The following is a 13,403-nucleotide window of genomic DNA, read 5'->3' as shown; positions in this document are numbered from 1 at the left end:
GTGCTAAAAGTTCAGGGAAATAAATCAGCCATAATCGAAGGCCTATTGTAATTAAAGTATCCGGTTTCAAAGTGTTTTTGACCTTTATAGCCTTTCGTCTCTGTGCCCAGTCTTTTTTTGATATGGCAGCAATTGAAAAAATACTTCAAAACTTCATAGCCGCCAATTTTGATTTTTAAAAAGAGCCTCACAACTCTCTTTTGATTAATAAAAAACAAACTTTATCCACCTTGAATTGTAATTAAACGACTAGTTAACCAATGACAAATTATTGATATTATCGCACTCTTACAATGTCAAATCTTGATATTTTTGTATGAAGTTTGAGTTTTTTAACAGTCAAATTTGCTAGAGTCTTGCAGTATAACCATCAATCTTGTAGGATTCGTACAATATAAACGTATTGAAAGAACCGCTGGAAACATGACTTCGCCGATGCATTGCCCGTTTTAGCTTCTTTGAAGACTAGAGAATAGGATTGGACTTATTCTCTAGATTCTATAAGAACAAGAGACCCTTAAATTAATATAGCTAGCACACATAAAAAGAGAAGCATCAGGAAAAGGCGCTAAGGAGGATAAGAAAAAGCTCGGGGGTTTTTGCAGCAAATGCATGACAACGTTGTCACCCTTGGTGTAAGCAAAATTATTATTGGAAAAAAAATTGTTATTAAAACATTTTTCGGAAAAAAGCGTTTCAAATAGCTTATTCTCGGTAAAGTAAATATTGAAAATTAGTGTTACGAGCTCGCCTCATTTACTTTTTTGCTTGCTGTATGGCTTCAATTTTGGCTGCATAAAAATTTCAGACGGTTATCTTGCACAATCTTGCATGTTTCTTGCAAGATAAGTGTCCGGACCTTTCATCTTGCAAGATAAACGTTATTCGCGAGAGTTTTGCAAGATCCTAGAAGATAACAAGGCGGCTCGGTAATGTGCAATCGCACATAAGGTTCCGACCCCGCTCATCCACAATTTTGGCATAATTGTCTACCAAATGAGGAACAGATAGAAAAACACAAAAAGTTCAAGTATTTTCCAAAAAAAAAATTGGTGTATGAACGAAGAGATAGCCTCCAAAGCAAATAAGTCAGTGAAGTAAAAAGTGATGCATTAGATTGATGAGATATGCCGATATTAAGAAAGCGAGCGAACACGAACGGCAAAATCAAACAACAACAACAAACATTAATTACATCAAAAAATTTATGTCCGTTTTAAAAAATAAAACTTAATAAAAAAGTCAAAACAGCGTCAGATAACACTGAAAATAAACGAAATAAATTGTAATTCACCAGAAAAAAAATGGTTATTCACCAGTTCATAATAAAGCTTGGTAACAATTTGACAATAAAGAACAGAAACTTTAAAGTTAGAAAATTCGCTGAATTTTTAGAAAAAACAACTAATTTCAAAGTAATGAAAACCATCAGGAATCAACTAAAATTTCCCATAGGTTTAGAGTTACCAATACTTCTATAGAAGGGAATTAAGTACTCTTGGTATCCAATTTTTTATGCAATTACAAAAAAAAACAGCAAATAGACAACAAAATAAAAATCAATTAAAACTTGTCAGAAAATGCTTTGGAAGCCATAAAGCCATACTTTTGCCCCCAAAGTATGTTCGATTGCACCTTCGTCAAACACCGATAATGTATTATGTGGCCGCTCATTAATTAAAATAAGCAACAATTAGACAAAAAGGAAAAAAAGAATGCAAACTTATGTAATACTTGTTTTTTTTTTACTTTTTTTTTGTGAAAAACCCGTGTCGAAGCCAGTAAAATCATTACGAATTCTTTAGAAACATTAGATTTTGTGACAACAATCGCTTTGACACCTTCCCCTGACAAAAATAATGTCATCTTTGACCTTTAATTAACGAGACCAGGTAACAAACAGACAATAAAAGGAACAAAATTGCGAAGTTGAAATAATTTTTTTTTTCATTTTGGAAAACAATTGTTTTCAAAGTCATGAAAGCCATTATCTATCTTCTAATATCAGAACATCGGCTCATCTACTCTTTCAGGAAAAGCCAATCAAATCGGTCATTGTACAGGAAAATAAATACGACTAAAAAACAAAGTAAAACGACAGTTAAAGACAAATTTAAAAATTTCAATTAAATTCTTCGAGAAAGTATTGTCGAAGCGGTAAAGAACCACAATCTATATCTTTAAGAATTTAAATAGTATCAATTTTGAGTTATTTTGAACAAGAAAAATGTGATATATGGATAAACAAAAACGTGATAATTTGACAAAATTTGAAAACTTGAAAAATGGCCAAATGCCCTAAGAAAATAAAAAAATTGTTAAATCTAGTAGTATTAAAGCCAGAACACAATACCTTAAGGCGTAAAACCGGAATAAAGACTAAATTTTATTTCAGCAGAAAGAAAAAGCACTCTTTGATTGCTGACCATAAGCTACAAGTTGACCAAAATAAGAGAAAAATGGAGGCAAAGTTTAATAAGCTATTTTATATTTAAAAATCAAATATTTTAAAAAGTCAAAACGACCATAAGCTTTTAAGCAATCAACTAGATAAACTAATTGCAAGCTATTTAGGAAGCCAATAAGACCAATCACTAGTGAGCTTTGATTTGAAATGTTCTGCTATTTAATTAGTATAAAATGATCGAATTTTTTTAAATAAAAAACCGACTGATGACAATCCGAATTATTTTTGGATAGTAACGGTCCAAGATTGGTACAGAATCAGCTAATGTTGATTGTGCATCAAGAGTGTTTAATTGTTGGAATGTCATTGATATAGATATTTTGTTTGTTAAAAATCATAAGTAAATGCTGCGTTTTTGATAATCAACGAATAAAGTTAGCAAAAAACGGCAAAGTTTTATTTACAGAGCACCCTCAACGGAAGTTAAAGTGGAAATAGCCCCCTTTTAATTCTACAAAGATTGTGTTTGTGGTGTTTGGATGTGCTCTTCCTGCAAATTTAATCAGAAGGGACTAAAGAAACTTATTTCGTGCTGTTTTTGATGAAAAAGTCTGAATTTTGTGAAATTTTTAGCCGGAATTTGTGACAAAAAATTCAATGAAAATAGCCGACAATGTATTTTGTCTTTAAACATAAAATCAACAACATTTTCTTGAAAAATTTTATTAAATTTTATCAAAATTGGCGAAATTTTAGTCAAAAATGCCGAAAAAAGGTGAATGAAATCAACGGAATTCACTCTATTTTCCCGAAAGTTTAAACCCCGATATCTCCCTGTCAAAAACGAAAATCAAAAAAATCTTTTTAATTCCACATTCTACGCTGGACAAGCTTTCTAATGATACCAGTCTCATTTCTCTACGATGAATATATCGATCGGCCAAAATTGACTGAACAAAAAAAAAAAAACCCAGTTGAGTATATAGTTCCTCCCCCCCCCCTCAAGAGGGGTCGGAACAATAATTTCAACAGTACCGCAAGATCCAACAAGATAACCACTGGAGTTCGTCTGGGGTAGATTAGTCTAATATATTCAACATTAAATGGCCGCTACAGTTGCTTCTGTAGAGCATTTCGTTTCACGCTAATTATAGATGCTTATTCATACTAAAAATAAATAGCGACATCAACCTTTTGCTGTGAACAAAATTAAAACTACGATAAAATGTGAGATATTTTCAATTAAGTTTCGCGCCAGGTTTTTTCAAGATAAATCAAGTTCAGCATAAGTCAACTTTTTTAAGAAAAGACTTTTTATTAAGAAGAACAAAAGTAAAACTGCAAAGTCAGTTTTAACTGCATAACAACGAGCAAATTTTTTGTTCTGAACAAATTAATTTTAAAACAATTGATGAGACAAAGGTCAATATTACTTTTGTACTTTGGTTGTTTTGGTATCCTTTTGCTCTCATTAAATGTCATCACTTTTTCAACTATTCGACAAGTAAGTATTAGTTAAGGTTCGGCAATTTGCAGGTGGTCTATATGCAAACACTACAATTGTCATACCTTAACTCCACTGAAAAAATTCAACTCCTTTTCGCAAAGTGTGAAAATTAAAGACCTGATCTATGACGACTGAAATTTCTCTCGAAAAAGTTCGCTAAGACATTATACAATTCGTGCCACAACTTCACTTAGTTGTGAAGTGCAGGTTTTTTAAATGTACACACATAAAAAAACAAAAGCATTCAAATGCAATAAAAAATCCCAGCGAGCCGTCAGTGCAACTGCATTTCGATATTACCGTAAAACCATAATATGGTTCTGTAATCTTTTGGGACTGTAATGGGATTGAAATTTGCAATGGGACATTCAAGATGGTACGCGGTCATCTTTAACTCGACTCGTCGTATGATTTTCATTATCTTTGAAATTTTGGATTTAAATTTGTGAATAGTTTTTATATACTCTGTTTCAACATGATATGCTATGAAAATAATGTTTTCGGAGATTTGATCTGAAACCTACTAGTTGGAGCAATTCCAGTCGTCATCTAGCTCTGGCTAGTAGACCAGTAGTCGGCTGACTCGAGGAATGGTTCAGTCATGTTCAATTTCTATCAAACGAAGCTTATAGCTACTGCATTAGTCCTGGGTTCTTTTATGCGATTTCTCGCTTGACCTATATTTTGTCTGACCCTTTTTGACTTTCCGTTGTCAAAAAACGGGATAAACAGAGGAGGACATTCAGGGCTCTTTGGCCCCCTCCGCTTGCTAAACTTTAAGTGTGCAATTCACCGGAATTGTTTTGGAGATGTAATTTCCTTGTGTGCAGGGCAGTTCTCTTCCCACCTCATCCCCTCCCCCACTTTACCCCTCCCCACTTTACCCCTCCCCCAAATCAGCCCATTTAACCCCCAATGCCAAGCATACACGAACCAGCGCGCTCAACCCCTGGCGCTCCCCTCGCCCCACGCCCAACGCGCTCACCCCACTCTTCTTCAATTAACCCAAAGCTAGCCTCCCTAAACCGTTGCCAGCTCCTGATGAAGCTAACCACTCGCCAGTCGCTAGAGAGCTATTCGCCCGACGTTTGACGGTTATATTTTTAAAGCGCTTTAATATGGTCACTTAACGTAAAAATCAAGAGCATGGAATGATCCCGGTATACCTTTGATATAATGCGTTTTGATATTTTTTTATTGCGGACATTGGATTAGTTTTTGATGGTACCAAACGATGACTGCAAAATAAACAAACCCTTGTTGGATACATGTTCTAGAACCAGAAGATATCTCTGTGGACTTTTAGTTGCTTTTTGTCAAGATTTAACAATCATCTCATTCATCTCATTAAGATCATTAGTAAGATGCTTTAGCGAGTAGCTTTGTGAACAAAATTTGAACCTGCAATTACTCTTTTGGTGGAAATAACAAAGATTTTGCTGCTCAATTGAAGAGTGATATGTCATATACATTTTGAATTTGGGGACACCTTATATAAAACAATAGGAAAAACCTCAGTTTGCAAGTTTCAATTCCCAACAAGATTTACCAGCTGATTTGTTTTGGACCACCGCTATGTCAATTTTTGTCTCGCAAACTCACATCCCAGCCGATTAAAGCGTAACCCTTCAACTTGAACAACACCGTAGATCACAAACGCCGTCTTCTAATTTTACATAAGGTTTTTATAAGAGAAGTTTCTAGATTTTTCGTAGCAATAGCCATTTTGATATAGGGCATGTGATAACAAAATCAGCCACTGAAATAATTTCAAACAGCTTTATAGCATTTATGGAAACAATATCTGAAGGTAACGAAATTGATTTTTTCAAACTCTAATTATATTGTAGTGGCTGAGTTTTTATTTGTACATTGATAAGATTTGAATGATGCGTAAAACGTTAAGGTATCGGCGTTTTTAGTAGCAATGGTTTCAAATTGCTCTCAAACAAAGTTTATAGCAATTTATTAGACCTGCTATCTTTTTTTTGCGATTTTTTGTTTGACCAACTTTTTGTCTGGTGCTTTTAATTTTCGTTCTTAAAAACGGGATGAACACGTAAAGGCCGGAGAGCATTAGTTGGCTGACTAGCCGTCTTAGAGCCGTACTATTCTCTAAGTATGAGATTTCCCGAAACTATTTTGAGTAGACAGAAATTCATGGTGTGAGGGGTGGTTGTTATTCTTAAGAGTTCGAGCCCCTCTCACTCACCCCTCCCCTCCCTATTGAACCCTTGTCCACCCTCCTTTGCCTAGCAGTTTGTACCCCCGCTCCCTCCCTAATCCTGCCACCCTACCCAACCCCAACCCCCATCGCAAGACCCATCCCCAACGCTTGATCCTCCGTCAATTCATGCCTTCCCTCTTCCCAATTCACGCTAGCATCCCTCAGCCCCGCGCGAACTACCGAAGCCAACCCCTCGCCCGAAATACACAGAGAATCAACCCCAGGTCATTGGAGATTACGTGAGAGCAGATTACTACATTAGCTATGTGAAACTCGACATTTACGTCAAAATTATTTTTGAACTCTTGTTATACTGATGAAAGTATTATAGTTAAAGAACTCCTGACCTTATCTGCATTTTTCAGGAAATGAAAAGAAAACTGAACATAAAGTCTGGCCAATGGTCTTGTCTTAATTCTACTCGTGTCCAATGACCTTGTCTTAGGTGTACTCGGAGAACCGAATTTGACTATTAGTCCGCCAAAGAGTTTTCCGCTCTTGCGAAAGTTGCACCAGACTCTTGAGTGGCACAGTCATCAGATCAGAAATTAATGAAACTGTGTTCGACGGTGTGATGAGAGACTATTTTTAACCAGCAGAGGTCAAAGTCTCAAGTACTTCTGGCATTGCTCCTTTTGTTGTTCTTATATTGTTATAAAGCTTTTATTAACTCTCTCAAACAAAATGTTTGCAGCATTGGTCTGGTATTAGCGGAAACTTTGTTGGGTAAGCACTGAATGTGCACATGGTTATTTAACAAGCATTTTTTCTAGACCGATCACGATGCAAACTGCTGCTATGGTACTCTAGAATACTTCTCCCAGGAACGTCCGACTCACTTCAACCCAGGCCAGAGTGTACGTGGATGGGAAGTGCGCCTCATAGAACCAAACATCCTTGAAAATCTGACAGTGCCAGAAGTAGAGAGTAGAGTGGATGCCATTCTGGTTAACTATCAAAACAGTCTGCCAGAGTTCTCTGGATCGGCGCTGACAGAGGAGCCTGTTAAAATTCTGAGTGAGGCTGCCAAGGTGCTGGCCAGTGCCCTAAGTGCCCACCCGAGGAAGTACAAACTGCATATGAGATTGGCACAGGTTGCATATTCTTTTAAAATGAACGTTTAAAAGACTATTGTGCTATTTTAACGGGTTCAGTCTGTATAAAAACATTATTTGAACTGGAATTTCATCCAGTTCAAATGATATTTTGTATGACAGAATGAGTCAACATGACTAAATATTGTCTAAAGACGCATTGAAATACCAAAGCATGAAGTTTTTGGAGAAAGCAGCTGTATCCAAATTTTCAAGTGGCCAAAACTTGTCGTGTTTTGACATAAAAACATACCAATATGATTTTATGTTGATGCAAAGGCTTTACGATTATTCGGTTGATATTATCTAAGTAGATTTTTTCACCATTATAATTTAGAAAAACAGACAAAACGCTGCTAAAACTATCAATTTTAAATTTCAGTTTCTCTCAAGTGAGTTCACAATTCCTAATTACTTTTTCGAGCATGGGACCCTAAATGAGAGAAGGAAAAAACGAATGGCTGATCGCATTCAATACTGAGCTCTCGCATTCAATTCCGATCAATTCTAGTTCAACAAATTTGTTCAATCTGAGTTGAGTACCCTCGATAGAATTTTTATTGCAAAATGAAACTTTGTTATCACAGCAGGTACCTATAATAATAATAATAAATTCGTTCTCAAACTGATACCAAATGACAGAATAAACATACAACCAGTAAGTTATCATCAGTTTGCAAGAGCACCATCAGACTATTAATGTCCGTTCTCAGGTGTCTTGATATTTTTTGAGAGCATTTCTGTTACCAAAATATAGCGAGTAATTCTGGATTCTCATATATGTAGACATCTCTAATATTATGCAAATAAGAGTCTAATTGTTTTTTGCCAAGTTGTAGAAATTTTTTTAACACACTTATGTCATACTTCACTAAAACATTGCAAAGGATCCTGACGCGAACTTTAATGGACTTTTTATTTTGTTTTGTAAGTCTTATTTCAGTTTTCAAAATTTTATTTCTTTTCTCCGGATCAAACAGTGTGTGAATTTCTTTGGGGCTTATGTAGCTATTTATCTCTGGATTGGCATGTGTTTGTCTTAAGACAGCTGCCAGAGGCTTCAAAAGCTCGTAGACATGAAGTTCCCTCACTAGGGGTATTTTGTATTTTGATCGCAATTTGAGTGTCGATTCGAACTGTCTTTTTTTTTAAAAATAAATCGGATCAACAGTTTCTGTTGATTTTCAATTTTTTCCATTACTTTCTTATCAGCAGTACCGTACACCAGTATGCCGTACTGATAGATCGGCTGAATAAAGGATTTATATGCTCTAAACAATGCCGAAGAAGGCAAAAACTTTTTGAGTTGATACAGCAACGGAACATTTTTGGCAGTTTTTTTTCAGCAACTGATTGGCATGCTCCTTGAAACTCAACTTGTGATCTATTTCGAGATCCAAATATTTTGCCGAAGTCACTACTTGACTATTTGGAACAAACAGTTTAGCTTGATTTGCGCCTGCTGCAGTGCCAAAAATAAGTGTTTTGGTTTTTGTTTTATTTAGGGAAAGACTGTTTAGAGTCACCCAGTTTGATATTTTTTCAAAATCTTCTGCCGTGTCAGCGCCTAATTTACCACTGAGAGCCGTATCGTCCGAGCGAAGAGCACTATCTGACTTTTAGTTTGCAAAGTGGGAAGGTCATTAATGTAGATTAAAAATAAAAGTGGTCCTAAAATAGACCCCTGAGGTACTCCACAAATAACTGGTAAACAACTAGATGTGGATTGGTTGAACTCAACATATTGTTCTCGACCATTTAGTTATGAAGTAAGAATTCGGTTTATTGGGCCACGGAAGCCTAGTTTTTCAAGCCCAAGGATCAGAATGTTATGGTCTACGGTGTCAAATGCTTTAGCTAAGTCAAAGAAATTGCCTGGAAGTTTGGAGACAGTCTTATGCTTTCTGCCAGCTTTAAAATTGCATCAACTGTGCTTCTTTTCTCCCTGAAGCCATATTGTTCAACATTGAGTATATTAAATTTTTTCAAAAAGTCTATGATGTTCCTTGCTAAAAGCTTTTCAAATATTTTAGACAGTACTGGAGTCAGTGCAATAGGTCGTTAATTAGTTTCTTCGTTCTTGATTCCATTTTTGTGTAATGGTATCAGCTTAGCTATTTTTAAAGAAGCTGGAATGTTTTCTTCTTCCAAAATTCTGTTGAATAGAATAAAGAGATAAGGAACCACCACTGGGTTGATAATTTTCAAGAACCAGTTTGGCATTTCGTAGTGATCCGTAGAGCGCTTGTGTTTCAAAGACAAAATACAATCAAAAACTTCTTGAGCCTCAAATGGCTTTACGTAAAAAGTATTTGAAATCGTTGTCACATTTGCCACAGCTTCAGCTGGAATAAGGTTCGTATTGGATTGCAGTTTATGTCCGACTTTTACGAAGAAGGAATTGAATTTTGCTGATGTTGGGTATTCATCAATAAGAACTTTTGGTTCTTGGCAATCCTTCTTCAACAGCTTTATGGTTTGGTAAAAGTCTCGTGGTTTTTTCTCATAGCTATTGAGAATTTTATGTTTGCAGAATTCTTGCTTTTTATGTTTTATCATTGATTTGACTTGGGTTTTTTCTTTTCTAATTCCAAAAGTTAGTGAGGGTTGGTTCGTTTTTATACCGTAGCCAGAACTGTTGTTTTGAATTTGTAGCTTTCTTTACATCATTGTCAATCCAATCTCTATGTTTTATGTGAGCTTTGTTGAATTTGAGGGGTAGGAAAGTATCGAGTGTAGTTTCCAAAACTGAGTTAAACAAAATAAAGGCTGAGTTGAATTCTATGAGGTGTAAATTCTGTTTTTGATCATTAGGCGCAATGTTTAGTTTGTAGTTGAAAAACAGTTTGAAGTCCTCTCGCTCAAATTTCTTCCCGTTTCGTCTTCTGAAACCGTTTTCTGAATTCATTGTTAAGGAGTTGGGCATTTTTAACTTAACTAAACTGTGGTCACTAACATGGTAATACTGGACATGTATGTTGCACTCAAAATCCGAGCAAAACACGTCTAGGCTTGTCGCCGTGTTATCTGTAGTTCTTGTAGGGCTCGTTGATTCATTCGTAGGCAAAAGCATATTTAAGTTAAAGTCCCCACATAACAAATTACTCCCACTCAGGTATCCCACTGCTGTAAAATGATCAGTAAGTTTGTTAAAGAACATGTTATGGGGCATTTGTGGTGACTTATAGAGAGCTGTGATATTGAGGAAATCTTTTGAGTTCGTTTGAATTTGCAAAGTAAATATTTGCAAGAGGTCTTCGACACTTTTTTCGACAACCCTGAATTTTAGCCCGTCTTTCACGGAGACTGAAATTTCGCCTCCTCTGCGGATTCGATTGCACATTATAGGCGAATTGAAACCATCAAGCTTATAGACGTTTGCCGGTGAATTATCTTTCAACCATGTTTCGGTCAGAACAATTGCAACAATTTTTCCAGGGTTTTTTCTTCTTTCAGAACAAATATAAACTCATCCAGATTCTTACTCACTGACCATATGTTTTGTAGCAATACGCTATTTCCTTCAGATGTCAAATCTTGCATTTCAGTTATCGAGAGCGTCAGTTAATGTTTTTTCTTTTAAATATCTGCTTTAAATGGTGCTTGATGTAACCAGAGAAGAAAAGTCATCTATGATTACATACTGTCCTATCACCAACTTTTTTTAGTTTGTTATCTAGCCAGTTAACAGAAAAAAAAATATGAAAAAAAGGAAATAAGATGAAATGGAGGAGTGAAGAGAAGGCATCACTCCCAGATGAGAGTAGGAAAGTCAACTCTCATCTGTCATTTACTTTTAGAATTATAATTAAATAGACTCTTGTTTTGTATTCAATACCTGCATTTAAATTGAAGGAAGGCATTCTCGTATCCTAACTCCTACCTTATACCTCAGAAATGCTCTTGAGAAACTTGAACATAAACACGAAAAAAATAAAAAGAGGCAAATTAATTGCTTTAAGTCACAAAAGACATTTGGAACACAAGACAAAAGTATTTATAGAAGCTGCTATAATACATGAAGAATAAGTTTAAATATAACAGATCACACAACACAAGACTTATTTTACGCTTATTGAGACAGCATTAATACATACTGGAAATTTGAGCATTAGCTTTTTCCAGAAAAGCTTTTTTCTGATCAGGCGACAAAGAATTAAACATAGCTTCAGCTTTTTCATCATATTTTAGAGCACTGAAAGCACATTTGAATGTAGTAATAGCACGGGCCTTAGTGATAGAAAGATCTGATTTAGGATCTCGAAAGACGGGGTTGTGCAGATTTTTTAAGTCCTCCAAGTTGTTAATAGCATCATACTTTGTGTTCCCATCATTATCTAAACAAACCGCATTGATAGCACAATTCTTTGTAACAGTCACATATCCAAGCTTATCAATGGCACGTTTCAAATACATTTCGGAACTAGGTAAACGTTCGTTCACATAAATATTTTTGCCGTTCAATGGATTTTTTGAGTTGTTCTTATATGATTTTTTTAGAGGTGGCATAAATAGCATCTTTGTCATAAAAGTACACAAATTTAATGATTACAGACTCTTTAAGATTCGCAGGCATAGATGCACGTGGCAAAATATGATAGGCTTTAAGGCGGTCTTCCGAAATAAAGTTCATGTTCAAAAAGTTTTTGATGAAGTCTAGTAAGTTATCTAACAGTTCTTGCTGGTCTCATGGAGGGTTCTTTATAAGCAAACAGTCCTTCGATATATAGCGTTCAGTAGACCTGAGTCGGTCATTGATTTCCCCCAGCATTGAAAAGATTTCTTGCAATTGATTCCGGGTTGCCTGCTGATTTTCACCAACTCTCTGGTCCAGTTCCATCAAAAACATGCGTAATCCCTCGTCTTGTATACTGGCCAAGGCTTGGTCCTTGTTGTTAGTCTCCTCTGAACTCCTATTGAAAGTATAAGTTGATAATAAAAACCGGTGTTTTTAGTTTTTGTTGAATAACTGGCCTTTGTTTAAGAGAATTCAGAATTTTCGACGCAGAAAATGAGCAATTTAGTGTTGAGTTTTTAGATGCTTTTCGGTCAACTGCTCAACTCGACTGCATTCTCTCTCTCCCTCTCCTTATATTTTTCTGCATATATTTTAGTCAAACGTTATGATGCGGTTTTTTGCTGGAACTTCAAACCTTCTTCTTAGAAAAAATTTCTGAAAGAATGTGCAAATTCCTCAAAAATTCATTTTAGCACATTCACAGAAATAGAAAAACAAGTATAAATTTCTGGATTTTTTTAATTCAAAAACCTAACAAACTTATTAAACATTGGGGAGAGCTCTGTTGCTTAATTCGCATTCACTGAGTATTTACATATTTTGTTGTAGCTTGCAAGCAAAGTTTTTGACGGTTGGTTGCGTTTCAAAACGTCCATTGCCGATCGTTTTTATTGATCGGTCTGCTGGACTGATCTAGTTTTCAGACCCTGTTTAAACAATCTTGGTGTTTCCCTAAACAATACCGAATCTCGCTTAAGTTTAAAAACGTCAATACTGAATCTTTTTTACTTTTAAAAATCACTATACCAAATCTTTCGTACGTTAAATACCGAACAAAAACGACGATACCGACCAAAAAATCATAGGAACTTTTGTCATTTTTGGCTAGATGAAAACTCCTATACCGACAATTTCTGATGTTTGAAAACCGAAAATCTCTCATGTAGGGGTAGTAAAGAATACAACTATTTATTTAAGTTTACCATTAATATAGGTAGAAACACTGATCTGCAGGCGCACTAAAATCAAACTTTACTCCATTGAGTTAAGTTTCTTTGATCAGAAGGTAGTTGCCCTTTATATCTAAAATTTACATAAAATGGCGGTATAGTTTTTCAATAATTACTACCTCATAACGTATACATTTAATGGAACTGATGAGAAAAATCTTCGCGTTATAGTTCAGGTCTTCTTAAACCCCTTCAATAAATTTTTAGTATATATTCAAAATTATAATCAAACAGTGTGTTGAACACGAGTTGATATCGTTTTCGTGCTATTGAAGTTTTTGAATTTAATATTTTCCCACATTTTCTCTGTGCGTGATCGTCAATTTTCTACATTTTTCTTTTAAAAAGAGTTCACACTGTTTTTGCCGTACTGTAAATCGAAACACCATGTTTCTGGATTGGTTGTACGTTAACTCTGGA

General features: G+C 35.3%; 1 protein-coding gene across 1 annotated transcript in view; it reads left to right on the top strand.

Annotated features, from left to right (window-relative positions):
* The window catches only part of LOC142339429 (uncharacterized), a 71,255-nt gene that overhangs the window by 30,519 nt on the left and 27,333 nt on the right, over positions 1-13,403 (top strand). The window contains exon 6 of the mRNA XM_075389455.1: positions 6,915-7,235. Within this exon, the coding sequence (XP_075245570.1) occupies positions 6,915-7,235 (321 nt within the window). The remainder of the gene's footprint in view (positions 1-6,914; positions 7,236-13,403) is intronic.

This window comes from Convolutriloba macropyga, chromosome 5 (genome assembly GCF_964194025.1).
Source record: "Convolutriloba macropyga chromosome 5, txConMacr16.3, whole genome shotgun sequence".
In the NCBI taxonomy this organism is placed as follows: domain Eukaryota; kingdom Metazoa; phylum Xenacoelomorpha; order Acoela; family Convolutidae; genus Convolutriloba; species Convolutriloba macropyga.
This window is presented reverse-complemented; position numbering and strand designations above follow the sequence as displayed.